This window comes from Macaca thibetana, chromosome 10, assembly GCF_024542745.1.
Source record: "Macaca thibetana thibetana isolate TM-01 chromosome 10, ASM2454274v1, whole genome shotgun sequence".
Taxonomy (NCBI): Eukaryota; Metazoa; Chordata; class Mammalia; order Primates; family Cercopithecidae; genus Macaca; species Macaca thibetana.
Genome location: NC_065587.1, coordinates 27,167,037 through 27,184,485, shown reverse-complemented (window position 1 = coordinate 27,184,485; position 17,449 = coordinate 27,167,037). Strand labels below are relative to the sequence as shown.

The 17,449-nt window shown below is 54.6% G+C and overlaps 3 protein-coding genes across 10 annotated transcripts; 2 read left to right on the top strand and 1 right to left on the bottom strand.

Moving 5' to 3' along the window:
* The first annotated feature begins 1,352 nt into the window (after positions 1-1,352).
* On the top strand, positions 1,353-3,517 carry CHCHD10 (coiled-coil-helix-coiled-coil-helix domain containing 10). Its single transcript, XM_050745987.1, has 4 exons — positions 1,353-1,492; positions 1,734-1,953; positions 3,076-3,223; positions 3,325-3,517. The coding sequence occupies exons 1-4, from the start codon at positions 1,452-1,454 to the stop codon at positions 3,342-3,344; spliced, it is 429 nt and encodes a 142-aa protein (XP_050601944.1). The 5' UTR covers positions 1,353-1,451; the 3' UTR covers positions 3,345-3,517.
* Positions 3,490-6,402, bottom strand: C10H22orf15 (chromosome 10 C22orf15 homolog). Of its 8 annotated transcripts, XM_050745976.1 has the most exons (7): positions 6,022-6,401; positions 5,177-5,263; positions 4,953-5,111; positions 4,637-4,711; positions 4,448-4,557; positions 4,119-4,203; positions 3,490-3,630 (listed from the first exon to the last, which is right to left on the bottom strand). In XM_050745976.1, exons 1-7 carry the CDS (start codon positions 6,044-6,046, stop codon positions 3,623-3,625), a joined length of 549 nt encoding a protein of 182 aa, XP_050601933.1. In that variant the 5' UTR covers positions 6,047-6,401; the 3' UTR covers positions 3,490-3,622. The 8 variants fall into 8 exon arrangements, with proteins under 8 accessions (XP_050601933.1, XP_050601935.1, XP_050601938.1 ...); XM_050745978.1 differs by lacking the exon at positions 4,119-4,203 and having other exon boundaries at positions 4,948-5,111; XM_050745981.1 differs by lacking the exon at positions 4,119-4,203 and having other exon boundaries at positions 4,401-4,557.
* An 8,699-nt stretch (positions 6,403-15,101) lies between these two features.
* Positions 15,102-16,825, top strand: VPREB3 (V-set pre-B cell surrogate light chain 3). Its single transcript, XM_050745990.1, has 2 exons — positions 15,102-15,249; positions 16,381-16,825. Exons 1-2 carry the CDS (start codon positions 15,201-15,203, stop codon positions 16,701-16,703), a joined length of 372 nt encoding a protein of 123 aa, XP_050601947.1. The 5' UTR covers positions 15,102-15,200; the 3' UTR covers positions 16,704-16,825.
* Positions 16,826-17,449: the final 624 nt, after the last annotated feature.

The window sequence follows — 17,449 nt, the reverse complement described above, 5'->3', positions numbered from 1 at the left end:
CACACCCCTAATTCTGGGTGCTTTTGTTCTTGGTGTTGCACCCTGCCCACAATCCCGGTGCCAGGAGTCCTCTGTGGGCACAGCGAACAGTGATGAGGGACAGTCCCTGCCTTCCCCCACCTAGGAGTAATAATAACAACCACGGCAAAGTCACCCAGAAAAGACCATAAAAACCTCAAGTTCAGCCGGGCGCGATGGCTCATGCCTGTAATCCCAGCACTTTGGGAGGCTGAGGCGGGCGAATCACGAGGTCAGGAGTTCCAGACCAGCTTGGCCAACATGGTGAAACCCCGTCTCTACTAAAAATACAAAAATAGCCAGGTGTGGTGGCATGAGCCTGTAGTCCCACCTACTCAGGAGGCTGAGACAGGAGAATTGCTTGATTCTGGGAGGCAGAGGATGCAGTGAGCCGAGATCGCCACTGCACTCTAGCCTGGGCGACAGAGCAAGGCTCCATGTCATAAATAAATAAATAAATAAACCTCACGTTCCCGAAGAGCAGGAAAACGTTCTAAATCCGCGCTCCAGCTCACCTGGCCTGGAACCAAGCTGCTAAAATTGCGAGGCTACAGGCTTCAACTTGCGCTAGATTTGACTGAGCTGGGCAAATGCTCCTAGGCCTTTGGGATAGACACGCTGCCTGGATGTCGCGTAAAGGCCGTCAGTGTCGGAGACTGCACCCGCGGAGCCGGGGACTAGGTGGCGGGGCCGGCCCGGGGAATCCGGTAGGGTTGAGGACCGCGCTGGGGGCTTCATCTCATCCCCCGCGGGCGCTGCCTAAGGCTGCCGGCGTTGGCAGCGCATTTTGGCCCAGGCAGTCGAAGACGGGTTGGGACGCCCCCTCGTGGGAGTTCTGGGGATGGGTTGCTGTAAGCCTTCCCCAGGGTCGCGCTTCACTGCCCTAGGCCACCCGAGACCCCGAGGCCACGCGGTGGTCAGCAGACCCTGTCTGGTGGGAGGGGGCAGACAGCCGAGCCCGGAAGGGGGCAAAGAGCAGAGCCAGGCCTGGAACCTCGCGTCCCCTTCCCGGTTGGCCCCAGCCCGTCGCCTCCCCGTCTCCTCTCCCCTACAGGGCTCGCAACAACCCCCAACTCCGCTCCCTGCCCTCTGCGGTGCTCCTAACAGAAGGAACCGTCCCCCTCCTTAAGCCCTCGGAGTTTTGCCACGCAGGCCGGTGTCCCCAGAACCCGCACAGCCTGCCAAGCATAGGGAGGGAGCAAGGTCCCATTTCCAGCCGAGACCCGGAGCTGCTGGAAGGGAGAGGTCCAGAGGACGGGTGAAGGGGGACAGGCTTGGAGGGCAGTGCCACCTCCCCCTGGGGGCGTGTCCCTGAGGCCCCGCCCGGGGCCCCGCCTTTTTTGCGCCGGCTGTGACAAGCGCTGCGGCATTTGTCCCCGCGACAGAACCGCTGCCGCCGTCTCTAAGGTCGCCCGGGTCCCGCCGCCGCCAACATGCCTCGGGGAAGCCGCAGCATGGCCTCCCGGCCAGCCAGGTGTGAGGGGGACAAGGGGCCTGTGGGGAGGGGGTTAGGGAAGCGTAGGTACTCCCCCAAGGGCGTCCGCAGAGTGACCTTGGCTGCTGCTGCGCCATCTTGGCGGGGGGAGGGGCAGGGGTGCAGCACCCACGTGTGGAGACAGGGGTCGTCCACCTCTATGGGGGTCGTTTCCAGGAGCTGCAGCACCCCCAGCCTGGGGTCTGGCCAGGATTAACCCTGCTTCCTCCCACCTCCGCAGCCGCCCCGCCGCGCCCTCTGCCCACCCGCCCGCGCACCCACCGCCCTCAGCAGCCGCCCCAGCACCCGCCCCTTCGGGCCAGCCGGGGCTCATGGCTCAGATGGCGACCACGGCCGCAGGGGTAGCCGTGGGCTCCGCTGTGGGACACGTCATGGGCAGCGCCCTGACCGGAGCCTTCAGCGGGGGGAGCTCGGAGCCTTCCCAGCCTGCTGCCCAGCAGGTGAGCATCGGGTCCAAGAGAAACTGAGGCAGGATTCTCTCAAGGCCACACAGGGAGCTGCCCAAGTGTCCAGTGAGGAGTGTCCGCGTGTACTCACCATTGCTTCAGCCCAGGATTCTTTGCCCAGGAAGGGTCCTAGTCCACTGGTCTTGAGTTCAGTGTCACTTAGAGGCAGGCTTCCCAGCCCCTCCCTTGAGGCCAGGGTCCCTAAGCTCCCAGGGAGAGACACCAACCAACCCTTTAAAGATGGGAAACCCAGGCCCTGAGGGCTCAGAGACTTGTCCAAGGTCAGCTCACCCTAGCAGAGTGGAGGGATGGTGGATTTCCTGAGCCCCTGTTCTCCCCGCACTCAGGTCTGCACATTGTGGCCGCTGGGCCCAAGGGTGAAGGGGAGCCACTTCCCTGATGACCTTTCCCCTGCTGGGGACCCCACTAGCCCTAAGCCAAATGTGGCTTTGTGGCTAGGTCAGGGGTCATGAGGATTAGTGTAGCTGAGCCAGGAAGGTGCTAAAACTTGTGGGGGTGGGGCTCATACTCTGAGAGTCCAGGCAGAGTACTGGGCTCTTCTAGAGCCTTCTCCTCCCTCCCCTGCACCCGCCCAAAGTGCCCATTAGAAGGCAGCAGAGGCCAGGCGCAGTGGCTCACGCCTGTAATCCCAGCACTTTGGGAGGCCAAGGCAGGTGGATCATGAGGTCAGGAGTTCAAGACCAGCCTGGCCAACATAGTGAAACCCCGTTTCTCCTAAAAATACAAACATTTGTTGGGCATGGTGGCAGGCACCTGTAGTCCCAGCTACTTGGGAGGCTGAGGCAGGACAACCGCTTGAACCCAGGAGGCGGAGGTTGCAGTGAGCCGGGACTATGCCACTGCACTCCGCTCTAGGTGACAGAGTGAGACTCCATCTCAAGAAAAAAAAAAAAAAAAAAAAAAAAGGAAAGAAAAAGAAGGCAGCAGAAACACGCTGTCTGTAGCCGCCTCCACTGCTGGGTCACTCAGCCTGCCTAGGACCCTTGGGGCACCCAGGCTGGGGATGTGGGGAGGGGCAGGTGGCCCCAGCTTTGAAACGCACCTCCAGGTACCAAATCCAAGCTGATCCTGCAGCCTCTTGCACTGTACCCCCAGGTCCCCACCCCCACTGCCCCCCAGCACCTGGAGATGGGGCCCTGCGCCTATGAGATCAGGCAGTTCCTGGACTGTTCGACCACTCAGAGTGACCTGTCCCTGTGTGAGGGCTTCAGCGAGGCCCTGAAGCAGTGCAAGTACAACCATGGTGAGTGGGTGGACCCCGACCCAGGCGGGGATGGGGAGAGGCCTACCCTCCTCTTGCACCTGCAGGCTGACCACCAGCCTGTGCTGCTCCTCCCTTCACAGGTCTGAGCTCACTGCCCTGAAGAGGTCGGTGCAAACTTGGGGGCCAGTCCTGCACCCACCTCTACCCCTCGCCGACAGCCAGACCACAACACCAGATTGTACCCGGATAGCTGGGATTGGAAGTGAGGAGGTTTCTCACCCCACAGATAACCTAAGACACAAATGTGCAATTAAAAGTTTATTTTAGACCACAGCCTGTTGTGTGCCTCTCTCAATGGCCTGTCTTCAGGGAGCTCCCTGGCTGATGAGGTGGGGTCAGGATGGATGTCTCACTACAGTGTGCAATCCATCACCTTAATCAGGGCCCTGGGTGGGGAGGAGAAGCCCTGTTGCAATCTGCACTGTGGTTAGCACAGGACAGATACCTTGGGCAGTCTAGAGTGTGGTGGAGAGGCATTAGTAGGTGATCCCAAGGGCATCTGACTCTGAGGGTGGAATGCCAGGATGAACTCATGGTTCTCCCCCTTCTCAGGGATACCTGCCACCTCTACCCTTCTTGTCTCTGCCTCCGCATCCCATTCTCTGCACCCACAGCTTAGGTGCCCCCAGCAGCCTTAAATCCTGTCTGACCTTGCCCTTTGCTGATGCAACTTCTCAGCAATTCCAGATTCTGCAAGAGGAGTCGTGCTGGGTTGCTGTCTGTTTGCACCTGATCACACAAGGCAGAGGTCATGGCTAACCCCCTTGGGTCTGAGTCCAACTTGGCTAGTTGGCAGTAGTGTGCCAGGTCCCCGGGCCTGCCAGAATGGAAGAACAAGCCCTTCGAACCCAGTGTGGGCCGTGCCATCACACACCATGCTGCCGCCTTCGTTGAGTTCGTCCAGCAGTTGTGCACTGAGCTGCTACTGTGTGCCAGCCCCTATGCCACATCTGTGAAGCCTGAGGACATTCCAGCCCTTAGTGAGCTGGCATTCCAGTGGCGTGGTGGGGACCTGTCTCAGGGTACAGTGTGTTCCGTCTGGGGGTATAGGTGCGTGGAGTTGCTGTTGAGGGTCTGCCTCTCATCGTATGTGTCCCTCCCACAGGAAGGGGTCCCACTCTGGGTGTCTCCCTGGGTGTCCATATCTCCTCCGTACCTGGCTCCCGGTCCCAGCTAGCAACTCCTGGGTGGCAGGGAGCTCACCTTTCTGGGCCTTGAAGTGGGGCTTTGCTCATGGCGGCCACGCCGGGTGCCCATGCGCTTCCTCCAGTTGTGGCCCGCAGAGGAGAGGCCTGACAGCCTGCGCAGTTCCTCTGGAAGGCCCGGGAAGTCCTGCTGGTAGGGGCTAGGGAGAAGGTGTGCCCTCCCCCTGGGCTGTACCCTGACACTCACCTGCCAGCTCTGGGTAATGGTCATCCAGGTTCTCCAGTAGGGACTCATAGCGGGTGGGGACCATGTCCTCTCCCTCTGTGGCATGTGGAGAGAGGATGAAGGACACCTGACTGGCCTGATGGTCTCTACTCTGCCTCTCACTCTGGAACTGTTTGCTAGTCCAGGCTGGGGGCAGAGCATGGGGTAGGGATGGAATGGGGCTAGGTCCCCAGCTGAGGTGGGAGGCTGGACAGGGCCTTGGGTGGTCTATGGTCTGCTACGCTCCCCTCTTACATTCTAACATAGCTGCAGGGGAGAGAAGCTTGGGCCACCTTACTGATGGTTCGAACGAGGACATATATGGCTCGCTCCTTCAGCAGGGAGTTGCCCATGGTTTGGGTCCATGCAGCCCCTTCCTTCAGGTCCTCCTCCAGGCTCACTAGGTTGCCGTCCTCCGCCAGGAGAGCAATGGTCGCTGAGAGGACATGGAGAGAGGCTGGGCAGGGCTGGCACCCCTGCCTGGGACCCCTCAGCCCCTCCTTCTCCTCCCTGTCTCCTCACCATCTGGGGGCAACCCTGCTTTCTGCCTCAGGTGGGCGGTGAGGTTCACCAGCCTGCAAGAGGTGTTCACCAGCACGGAGCAGCCGGCTGTGGAGGAAGGGCAAAGGTGAGCATGTGGGATCTCTTACCTTCCTCCACATCTGGGGTCCTCTGTCTCTCCTTCCCATCTTTCCCTTTCCCAGAGCTGCGACTGGGCCTAGGGGGCTAGGACTGTGCCCCAGGCAAAACAGCTCCGACATCTGTTGCTTAAACTTCCTTGGAGACCCCTCCATCCATCTCCCGTGTGTGTTGACTTTTCTCCCATATAGGGTGACCCCCAAGTGTTGGTCTCTTGAGTCCTGCAAAGCATGAAGTGCGCGCCAGCCCAGCCTCCTCCCGGGCCGCCCCCCCCACGGGACCCAGCCCGTCCCCGCACTCCCTCCCCTACCAACTCCCCTCTTCCCCTCCGCCACCGCACAGGGCCGACCCGCCTCCAGCCGGACGGACGGGGAACCTGCAACTGTGGCTAGAGTTTCAGGTGTCTGATGCACGCTGAAGCTTGAGGATCACGGATTGAATGGCGAAGAGATTGTGCGGTTTAAAAACCTGCTCCAGGGTGATGCGGCGGACGCTGGCCGAGAGGAGTCCTCGTGAATGAGCAGGACTCAGCTCGGGTTTTCCCTTTAAGGGACTTGCTCCAGGTGCTCGCTTTGCCTCCTCACAGAGCCGCTTCCCCGACCCCTGCCATCTGCACCACTCCCATCTTTCCCGCCATTACCTCCCCACCCTCCCCAAGGGCGGATGGAAGCAGCTTCTGAGTGTGCTCATCCCCCCACCCGCCTGCCAAGACAGGGGACCCCACTTACCCCCAAACATCACCTTGATAAACATAGCTGCAGCGGGGGAGGGAGATATGGGGGACTTTGATCCTCCAACTCCCGATTCCCCAACTAAGGAAAGGCCTGGAGCAGAGACCTGCTTCAGGGCAGGGCTCTGGAGGGAGAAGTGGGTGTGTGAGTGTGGCTGGGTGGCCCCAGGGCCAGACCCCTGCTCAGCCACCTCTGTGGTTCTGCTGCTTCAGCCTAGTTCAAACCCTGCAGCTAGTCCAAGACTCCTGGCCTCCTAGTCCTCCCCACTGAGCCCTGGGCCACAGCAGCTCCCCTAAGCTTCCAAGCTGGTCTCCATGGCAGTGGGGGCGGAGACATCTAGGCAGGAAATGCCTTCCTCCCTGTATCCGTTAACGGGACCCATGGGGGAGGGGTGGCAGAAGAAGTGGGCGCTGGCATTCCCTGAGGCGGGGAATGCCATCATTGGGACTGATTGTTTTTTTTTAGAGAGAGTCTCCCTATGTTGCCCAGGCTGGTCTCGAACTTCTGGGCTCAAGCAATTCTCCTGCCCCAGCTTCCCACAAGTGCTGGGATTGCAGTTGTGAACCACCTCCGCTGGATGAAGTGTCATTTACATACAGTACAGTAAAGTTCACCCTTTCTGGTGTTTTCAAATTTCGCCAACTCTCATATAACCACCACCACAGTGAAGATACAGAACATTTCCATTACCCCCAAATTCCAGGTCCATAGCAGGTCACAAGCACCTCCTTGTTAGCACTCGCCATTAGCTAGTCCCTCACACAGGCTCTCACCGTCATTTCCTGTCTTTTATTTATTTATTATGCTCATTAATTATTATTATTATTGTTTTTTTTTTTTTTTTTTTTTGAGATGGAATCTCCCTCTGTCACCCAGGCTATAGTGCAGTGGCACGGTCTCGGCTCACTGCAACCTCCGCCTCCCGAGCTCAAGTGATTCTCCTGCCTCAGCCTCCCGAGTAACTGGGACTACAGGTGTGCACCACTACACCTGGCTAGTTTTTTGTTTGTTTGTTTGTTTTGAGACGGACTCTCACTCTGTCACCCAGGCTGGAATGCAGTGGTGCGATCTCGGCTCACTGCAAGCTCTGCCTCCTGGGTTCATGCCATTCTCCTGCCTCAGTCTCCTGAGTAGCTGAGACTACAGTTGCCCGCCACCATGGCCAGCTAATTTTTTTTGTATTTTCAGTAGAGATGGGGTTTCACCATGTTAGCCAGGATGGTCTCGATCTCCTGACCTCGTGATCCGCCCGTCTCGGCCTCCCAAAGTGCTGGGATTACAGACATGAGCCACCGCGCCCGGCCTTTTTTTGTATTTTTAATAAAGATGGGGTTTCGCCATGTTGGTCAGGTTGGTCTCGAACTCCTGACCTCAAATAATCTGCCCACCTTGGCCTTCCAAAGTGCTGAGCCACCAAGCCTGACCTATTTATTTTTATTTTTTTGAGAAGGAGTCTCGCTCTGTCAGCCATGCTGGAGTGCAGTGGTGCAATCTTGGCTCACTGCAACCTCTGCCTTTTGGCTTCAAGCGATTCTCCTGCTTCAGCCTCCTGAGTAGCTGGTATTACAGGTGCCAGCCACCACGCCTGGCTAATTTTTATATTTTTAGTAGAGATGAGGAAGGTCAGGCTGGTCACGATATCCTGACCTCAGGTGATCCGCATGCCTTGGCCTCCCACAGTACTGAGATTATAGGAATGAGCCACCGCGCCCAGCCATTTCATGTATTTTGCATTTGTCTGCTTCTCCCAGTCTCTCCCCTTCTTGTTCCCCTCCTCTCTGTCTTCTTTTTCTTTCTGTCTAGATTTCACATTCTCTCTCCTCTCCCCTCCTCTCCCCCCGCCCCTTTCCCTTTCTTCCTTTTTTCCTTTCTCTTCCTCCCTCCCTCTCTCCCTCCCTCCCTTCCTTCCTTCCTTTCTTTTTTTGACGGAGTTTTGCTCTTGTTGCCCAGGCTGGAGTACAATGGTGCAATCTTGGCTCACCGCAACCTCCGCCTCCCCGGTTCAAGCGATTCTCCTGCCCTAGCCTCCCAAGCAGCTGGGATTACAGGCATGTGCCACCACACACAGCTAATTTTGTATTTTTAGTAGAGACAGGGTTTCTCCATGTTGGTCAGGCTGGTCTCGAACTCCTGACCTCAGGTCATCCGCCCCCCTCGGCCTCCCAAAGTGCTGGGATTACAGGTGTGAGCCACTGCGCCTGGCTGGCTGGCTTGCTTTCCCTTTCTTTCTCTCTCTCTTTCTTTCTTTCTTTCTTTCTTTCTTTCTTTCTTTCCCTCTCTTTCTTTTTTCTTTCTCTCTTTTTCTTTCTTTTCCTTCCTTCCTTTCTTCTTTTCTGTTCTCTTTTTTTTTTGAAACAGGGTCTTACTCTGTTGCCCAGGCTGCAGTGCAGTGGCACAATCACAGCTCACTGCAGCTTTGGCCTCCCTGGTTCAAGCAATCCTCCCACTTCAGCTTCCTGAGTAGCTGGGACTACAGGTGCATGCCACCATGCCTGTTGAAATTTTTTTTTTTTAATTTTGTAGAGACGGAGTCTCCTTATGTTGCCTAGACTGGTCTTGAACTCCTGGGGTCAAGCGATCCTCTTGCCTTGGCCTCCCAAAGTGGTGGGATTATAGGTGCAAGCCACTGCTCCCGGCCTCACATTGTTTTTTTTGCCTCTCCGTGCTCATCCTTTCTTTGACTTTTTTTCTCCATGTCTCTTTTCATTATCCTTTCTCTTTCCATCCTGCTTACTGCCTCCCCTCTGTCTCGGTCTCTCCACTTCTGTCTCCTGCCCCCACCCCATGACCCTCCACCAGACCTCTCTAGCCAGGGCACCAGGTGGATGCCTGGAACAGCGCCTCCCTTTTCCCAGCTCCCTTACCCCAAAGTTTTAGAAGTGCTCCCAGCCCCCATGATTCAGCTGTGTCCTGCCCTTTGCAGGCAGAGTTCTGGACAGTGAGGGTAGAGGAAAACTGAGTCTTTCATGAAGCCTGCCATTGTCAGACTCTGGCTCTGGATAAGCACTTTCCTTTGGACTGCCTTGGTGTTTCCATCTGTAAAAGAGGGGTGTGACCCATGACTTAGCAGGGCTGTGGTGAGGATTAAGTGTGATACGTTTCAAAGAGCTGTCTCTGTGCTCAGCACCTTGATGTAATAAGCACTCCAATCAGTATTGCAGAAACAGGCAGCACTTCCCAAACTTATTTAAACATGGGGCGGCCAGGCGCAGTGGCTCATGCCTGTAATCCCAACACTTTGGGAGGCCGAGGCGGGCAGATCACTGGAAGTCGGGATCTCCCCAGCCTGGGCCAACATAGCAAGGCCTCATCTCTGTAAAAATAAAAACATTAGGCCGGGCGCGGTGGCTCACGCCTGTAATCCCAGCACTTTGGGAGGCTGAGGCGGATGGATCACAAGGTCAGGAGATCAAGACCATCCTGGCTAACACAGTGAAACCCTGTCTCTACTAAACAAATAAAAAAAATTAGCCGGGCGTGGTGGTGGGCGCCTGTAGTCCCAGCTACTCAGGAGGCTGAGGCAGGAGAATGGCGTGAACCCGGGAGGCAGAGGTTGCAGTGAGCCGAGATTGCGCCACTGCACTCCAGCCTGGGTGACATAGCGAGACTCCATCTCCAAAAAAAAAAATAAAAAATAAAAAATAAAAACATTAGCTGGGCGTGGTGGCTCACACTTGTAGTCCCAGCTCCTCGGGGAGGCTGAGGTGGGAGGATCACTTGAGCCCAGTTGAAGGCAGAAATTAATTAAAATCATACCACTATGCTTCAGCCTGGGCGACACAGTGAGACCCTGACTAAAAAAAAAAGACAAAAAACAGTGCCCTCTTTTTAACTCACAGCCTCCAGAATTCCCTTGGGGAGGCTATATAGCCCCTTCCCAGGTCCCACTCCATTCTTGACACCTCCTCAGGGTATCTCCATGACAGTCAAGATAGAGTCTCTTGATTCCCTTCTTGGTGGCGATGAAGAGGAGATCCTTGGATGGCAGATGGTGACTATCAGAGCTGAGGCTCCAGGCCTGGAGTGGCCTTTCCTTCCAGATTCGGGCTCCAGGCACTGGAGGATCCACACTTACAGTCTCCTGAGCTGTATTCTGCGGGATGTGGGTCCCCAGATATGGTTCTGTCCTGGGGAAAAGTGCCCCATGTTTGTTTGTTTGTTTGTTTTGAGACAGAGTCTCATTCTCGTCACCCAGACTGGAGTGCAATGGCACGATCTTGGCTCACTGCAACCTCCGCCTCCCGGGTTCAAGTGATTCTCCTGCCTCAGCCTCCTGAGTAGCTGGGATTACAGGCGCCCACTACCATGCCCAGCTAATTTTGTTTGTATTTTTAGTAGAGACAGGGTTTCACCATGTTGGCCAGGCTGGTCTTGAACTCCTGACCTTGTGATCCACCCACCTCAGCCTCCCAAAGTGCTGGGATTACAGGCACGGGCCACCTAGCCCCTCCCATGTTTTGTTTGTTTGTTTGTTTGTTTGTTTTGAGACGGAGTCTCACTCTGTCGCCCAGGTTGTAGTGCAACCTCAGCTCACTGCAGCCTCCGCCTCCCAGGTTCAAGCGATTCTTCCGCCTCAGCTTCCCTAGTAGCTGTGATTACAGGAGCACACCACCAAGCCTGGCTAATTTTTTGTGTTTTTCATAAAGACGGGCTATCATCATGTTGACCAGGCTGGTCTCGAATTCCTGAGCTCAAGTGATCCCCCCGCCTCTGCCTCCCAAAGTGCTGAGATTATAAGCATGAGCCACTGCACCCAGCCTTATTATTATTTTTTGAGACAGAATCTCACTCTGTCACCCAGGCTGGAGTGCACTGGCACAAACATGGCTCACAGCAGCCTCAAACTCCTGTGCTCAAATGATCCTCCCACCTCAGGCTCCTGAGTAGCTAAAACTACAGGTGTGAGCCACCATGCCTGGCCAATTAAAAAATTTTTTTTGTAGAGACAGGGTCTTGCTCTGTTGTTCAGGCTGGTCTCAAACTGCTGGCCTCAAACGATTTTCCTGCTTTGGCCTCTCAAAGTGCTAGGATAACAGGCATGAGCCACCATGCCCAGTGTCACAATTATTTTCTGATGTTAGCCTTACCTTACCTGAATAATAACAAAACCAATTAAAATGGTGCACTCTTGTAAGGCGCGGTGGCTTATGCCTGTTATCCTAGCACTTTGGGAGTCTGAAGCAGGAGGATCGTTTGAGGCTGGGAATTCAAGACCAGACTGGGCAATATAGTAAGACATATAAAAATTTTTTTTTTTTTTTTTTTAAGACGGAGTCTCGCTCTGTCTCCCAGGCTGGAGTGCAGTGGCGCGATCTCAGCTCACTGCAAGCTCCGCCTCCTGGGTTCACACCATTCTCCTGCCTCAGCCTCCTGAGTAGCTGGGACTACTGGGACTACAGGCGCCTGCCACAACGCCCAGCTAATTTTTTTGTGTTTTTAGTAGAGACAGGGTTTCACCATATTAGCCAGGATGGTCTCGATCTCCTGACTTTGTGATCCGCCCGCCTCGGCCTCCCAAAGTGCTGGGATTACAGGTATGAGCCACTGCGCCTGGCCTACAAAAAAATTTTTAAAATAATTAGCTGGACATGGTGGCTCACACCTGTAGTCCTAACTTCTTGGGAGCCTGAGGTGGGAGGATCACTTGAGCACAGAAGTTTGCAGCTACAAATGAGCTAGGATCACACCATTCTACTCCAGCCTGGGCAACAGAGCAAGACTCTGTCTCAAAATAAGTACATCAATTAAATAAAAACAAAAGAATTAGTCAGGCATGGTGGCATGCACCTGTAGTCCTAGCTATTGGGGAGGCTAAGGCGAGAGGACTGCTTGAGCCCAGGAGTTCATGGCTGCAGTGAACTATGATCAGGCCGCTGTACTTCAGCTTGGGTGACAGAATGATACCTTGTCTCAAAGAAAAAAGAAAAAGAAGGCTGGCCACGGTGGCTCACGCCTGTAATTCCAGCACTTTGGGAGATGGAGGCAGGAGGATCACGAGGTCAACATAGTGAAACTGCATCTCTACTAAAAATACAAAAATTAGCTGAGCATGGCGGTACGTGTCTGTAGTCCCAGGTACTCGGGAGGCTGAGGCAGGAGAATCGCATGAACCCAGGAGGCGGAGGTTGTGAGCCAAGCATTGCACCACTGCACTCCAGCCTGGGCAACAGAGCGAGACTCCGTCTCAAGAAAAACAAAAAGAAAAGAGAAAAGAAGAAAAGGAAAGGAAAGGAAAGGAGAGGGGAGGGGAGGGGAGGGGAGGGGGGGGGGGGAGGGGAGGGGAGGGGAGGGGAGAAAAGTGCCATTGACATAGTTTGTGGCCGGGCACGGTGGCTCACGCCTTTAATCCCAGCACTTTGGGAGACCCAGGCAGGTGGATGACAAGGTCAGGAGTTTGAGACCAGCCTGGCCAACATAGTGAAACTCCGTCCCTACTAAAAATACAAAAATTAGCTGGGCATGGCGGTGCATGCCTATAGTCCCAGGTACTCGGGAGGCTGAGGCAGGAGAATCACTTGAACCCAGGAGGCGAAGGTTGTGGTGAGCTGAGCATCGTGCCATTGTACTCCAGCCTGGGCAACAGAGCGAGACTGTCTCAAGAGAAACGAAAAGAAAAGAGAAGACAAGAAAGGCAAGGGAAGGGAAGGGGAGGGGTAGAGCAGGGGGAAAGTGCCATTGAAACATAGTTTGTGATCGGTCGCCTTCAATCCCAGCACTTTGGGAGGCAGAGCAGATCATGAGGTCGGGAGATCCAGACCAGCCTGACCAACATAGTGAAACTGACCAACGTGGTGAAACCCCGTCTCTACTAAAAAAAATACCAGCTACTTGGGAGGCTGAGGCAGGAGAATCACTTTGAACCTGGGAAGCGGAGGTTGCAGCGAACTGAGATCACACCACTGCACTCCAGCCTGGGCAACAAAGAGCTAAACTCCGAAACTCTGTCTCAAAAAAAAAAAGAAAGAAAGAAAGAAAGAAAGAAAAGATAGTTTGTTACTCAAAGTTCCCCTAAAAAAGGGAGTACACCAAGGTGTGCCACACAGGAAGCAGAAGGAGTGGGAGGAACTGTGGGCAAGGGCCTCTATTGTGGTTTCCAAGGCTGGGCAGGCAGGTTTAGGACTGAATAATTAAAGTGGATTCTGGAGCATGGGCTGTCCCTAGTTGTCTGGTGCATAGACCTGGAGAGATTAGGGCAGGTGGAGTATAAGAGCAGATTAAGGAGGGAGTTGAGGGGGTTGGGATTAGTTGACTTGCGTTTGAAAAGCATGCTTTCAGAAGAGTTATTTACTCTCATGGCTGGGTGAGGTGGCTCATGCTTGTAATCCCAGCACGTTGAGAGCCCAAAGTAGGAGGAGACTGAGAGGAGACATCAGGAGACTGAGATCAGCTTGGCCAAAGTGGTGAAATCCCATCTTTACTAAAAATACAAAAAGAATTAGCTGGGCTTGGTGGCGCATGCCTGTAATCCCAGGTACTTGGGAGGCTGAGGCAGGAAAATCGCTTGAACCCGGGAGGCAGAGGTTGCAGTTAGCGGAGATAGCGCCATTGCACTCCAGCCTGGGCAACAGAATGAGACTCTGTCTGATAAAAAAGAAAAGGAGTTATTTACTACCTATAGAGACTGGGTAACCCTGGGAGGGTCAGTCCCACAATGGTCAGCAAGGCCCCAGATTACAGAGCATTGTAATACAGAAAATAAATGACATGGTTAATCCACCCCCTGTGGCCAGCACTTAGCAAATAGGTCCCATCTTTGCATTTTCACAATCCTCAGGCTGGCATTATGCTTGACTTCATGTTCCAGATGAGAAAACTGAGGCACAGTGGGGGGAAGTAACTTGGCCGAAGTCATGCAGTTAAGAAGAGCAGGAGCTAGGATTCAAACCCAAGTTCAAAACCACCTCAGCTACTTGGAATCCTAGCAAATTAAAGGTTGTGATAATGTCAAGTGCTGGTGAGGATGCCAAGTCACTGTAAACTCTCTTACTCTGCTGGTGGAAGACCAGATTGGTACAAACACATGGGGAACCCTGGCAGACCTAGTAAAGCTAAATGTATTCTTTCCTTGCCGTCTGGCAGCTCCATTCCTGGGTGTGTCTCCGGCACAAATGAGTGCACCAAAAGACAGGGACAGAGACATTCACAGAATTTTTATCTGTAACGGCCAAAGACTGGAGAGCATCCAAATGTCTAACAATAGGAGAATGGAGAAACTGATTACGGTGCATTCACACAATGGATTACACACAGCTATGGGCATGAATTAAATATTGCCGCACACACATGGATCACTCCCATCCTGTTCAACAAAAGAAGCGGCATAAAAGAGGGCACACTATCAGTCCACTTATAGTTGAAGCTCTAGAGCAGGCAAAAACTAAAGTGATAGAAGTCAGAATGGTGATTCCCTTGAGGGTGCAGGTCATCATTAACTGAGGGGGCCTCAGGGGAGATGGAGATGTTCTTTTTTTCTTTTTGAGACGGAGTCTCGCTCTGTTACCCAGGCTGAAGTGCAGTGGTGCGATCTTGGCTCACTGCAACCTCCGTCTCCCGGGTTCAAGCGATTTTCCTGCCTCAGCCTCTGCAGTGGTTGGGACTACAGGCACCCGCCACCATGCCCAGCTAATTTTAGTATTTTTAGTAGAGATGGGATTTCACCATGTTGGCCAGGCTGGTCTTGAACTCCTGACCTCAAGTGATCCGCCTTCCTCTGCCTCCCAAAGTGCTGGGATTATAGGCGTAAGCCACCGCCCTCAACTGAGATTTTCTAAATCTTGATCTGGGTGGAGGTTGCAGGAGTGTGTGTGTGTGTGTGCACGCGTGTGTGTGCGTGCATACATACATATACATAAAATCATCAAGCTATACACTTAAGATTTATGCACTTTACTGTATGCTAGTTGTACCTCAATAAAAAAGTAGATTTCTACCTGCTATAACTGCACATGAGGACTTCTGGGCTCCTGTTCTTGGAAGGCCTCGTGGTGCCAGGACCCTGGCATTTGGGAAGATGGGGCTTGGCCATTGGGCTCCAGTCACCGCCCCTCCTTCCTCAGTCAATAGGCTGATTTGCATGCTCTGTTGTGGTCCAGTGGCCTTCCCAGCCCTGTGCCCCAAAGCACCTGGAGCATATAGCCTTGCAGAACTTCTCCTTGCCTGCCTCCCTGCCTCTGGCCATGGCCTGCTGGTGCCTCAGCTTCCTTCTGATGGGGACCTTCCTGTCAGGTGAATCCTCCCTGGGCCTCACTCACCTGGGTGTGGGGTGGGGAACAGTACTGGCCCCAGAAGGCCCCTGCAAGGAGGCAAATTGATGGGGACAGTAGAGCAGGTCCTGGGAGGGTTTTTTTTTGTTTTTTTTTTTTTTTGAGACACAATTTTGCTCTTGTTGCCCAGGCTGGAGTGCAATGGTGCAATCTCGGCTCAATGCACCTCCACCTCCCGGGTTCAAGTGATTCTCCTGCTTCAGCCTCCTGAGTAGCTGGGATTACAGGCATGCGCCAACACACCCGGCTAATTTTGTATTATTAGTAGAGACAGGGTTTCTCCATGTTGGTCAGGCTGGTCTCAAACTCCTGACCTCAGGTGATCTGCCCACCTCAGCCTCCCAAAGTGCTAGGATTACGGGCTTGAGCCACCGCGCCTGGTTGGGAGGGGTATTGAGGTAGAGGGGTGACCTGGCTTCAGGCAGCTCTGCCTTTGACCTGGGGCAAATCACTTTCCTGTGTGGGTCTTGATTTTCCCATTTGTGAACGACCAGATCACTAGAGCCCCGGACTCTGACTTTGGGTCTCCTTCTTAGTTTTTCACAGGGGAAGCTATTGTGGGCTGGTCCCTACCCCACAGGGCCTGAGGCAATCTAACCTCCCTGAGAGGGTCCCTGCAGCCAGTTGCTGGAGGCTGAGTAGATGTGTGGGACAGCCCAGGAGGTTCCTGGGGTTGGTTAGTCTGTATTCAGGGTTTGGAAGAGCTGAAGTGAAGTGGGCGGGGAAGTGGGGGAGGAGGGGTGCAGTTCTGCAAAGAAACGTGGATGGGTAGCAGAGGGACCTAGAGGCTGCTAGTCCAACCTTCTGAGCTCTGGGCCTTTAACTGAACACAGGTCCTTTAGGGGATGGCACTAATGGGGACTTGGGGGCTAACTCCAAACCCCTCACTCAAAAAGGGAGATGGAGGTCCAGAGAGGGCACCCTAAGTCACACAGAACCAGGCCTCCTGCACCCCATTCATTGCTAATCCCATAGCACTGGGCTATGAGCCCTTTGGAACTGGGAGTCTCCATGGAGTCCAACCAAGCTTTCACAGGGCAGGGGTGGGAGAGAAGGAGCTCAGGCTGGGCCTGAGTGTGTTTGTGTCTCTCAGTCTCCCAGACAGTCCTGGCCCAGCCGGATGCACTGCTGGTCTTCCCAGGCCAAGTGGCTCAACTCTCCTGCACGCTCAGCCCCCAGCACGTCACCATCAGGGACTATGGTGTGTCCTGGTACCAGCAGCGGGCAGGCAGTGCCCCTCGATATCTCCTCTACTACCGCTCGGAGGAGGATCACCACCGGCCCGCTGACATCCCTGATCGATTCTCCGCAGCCAAGGATGAGGCCCACAATGCCTGTGTCCTCACCATCAGTCCCGTGCAGCCTGAAGATGACGCAGATTACTACTGCTCAGTTGGCTACAGCTTTGGTCCCTAGGGGTGGGGTGTGAGAGGAGTGCCTCCCGTTTCTGCCCCTGATCTTGGGTCCATTTTTAACTTTCTCTGAGCCTTGCTTCCCCTCTGTAAAATGGGTTAATAATATTCAACATGTCAACAACAGCTATTGTGAGGGTCATGAGATCCTGGCTGAAAAATGTTACTGTGGTGGGTTTGGGAGTTGAAGACCCACTCTCGGGATGGGGTGCAGTGTGCGGGGAAATGGGGATTCTGGGGACTGTTGTCAAAGAGGAAGCACCTGAGACTCTTGGGGCACGGCCCAGACTCCCCCCTGGCCCCCTGGGGACTCAAACTGGTAGCCTGACCTTCCTGTGACCTGAGGAGCTGGAGGGAGAAAAAGGAACCAGCCCTTGACGCCCCCAACTCTGCATGGTTGGTTATGGTCCAAGGGTTATGGCTCTAGGGTGGCTGGTCCCCATGAAGCTCAGGCTGTTGGCTTGGGGAGGGGCAGCCACTGCCTACCCCTTGGAGTCTGTGCCCAAGGCCTGACAGAACACTGATGGGGCAGGAAGGCAGGTGTGTGTAGGTAGCATGGCCGGGGGGTGGGGGCACTCGAGCGCCATGGCTGAGGGTGCTGAAGGCAGGTGGGCAGATGGCTGGGGCAGAATCTCTTTTCTCAGGACAGTGTGTTCTCCTGATGTCCTGTGATTGGGCCAAGGTCTGCGGAGGGAAGCTCTCCCACAAGCTGGGCAGCTGCACCTGAGCTGGGGCAGGCATGGGCAGAAC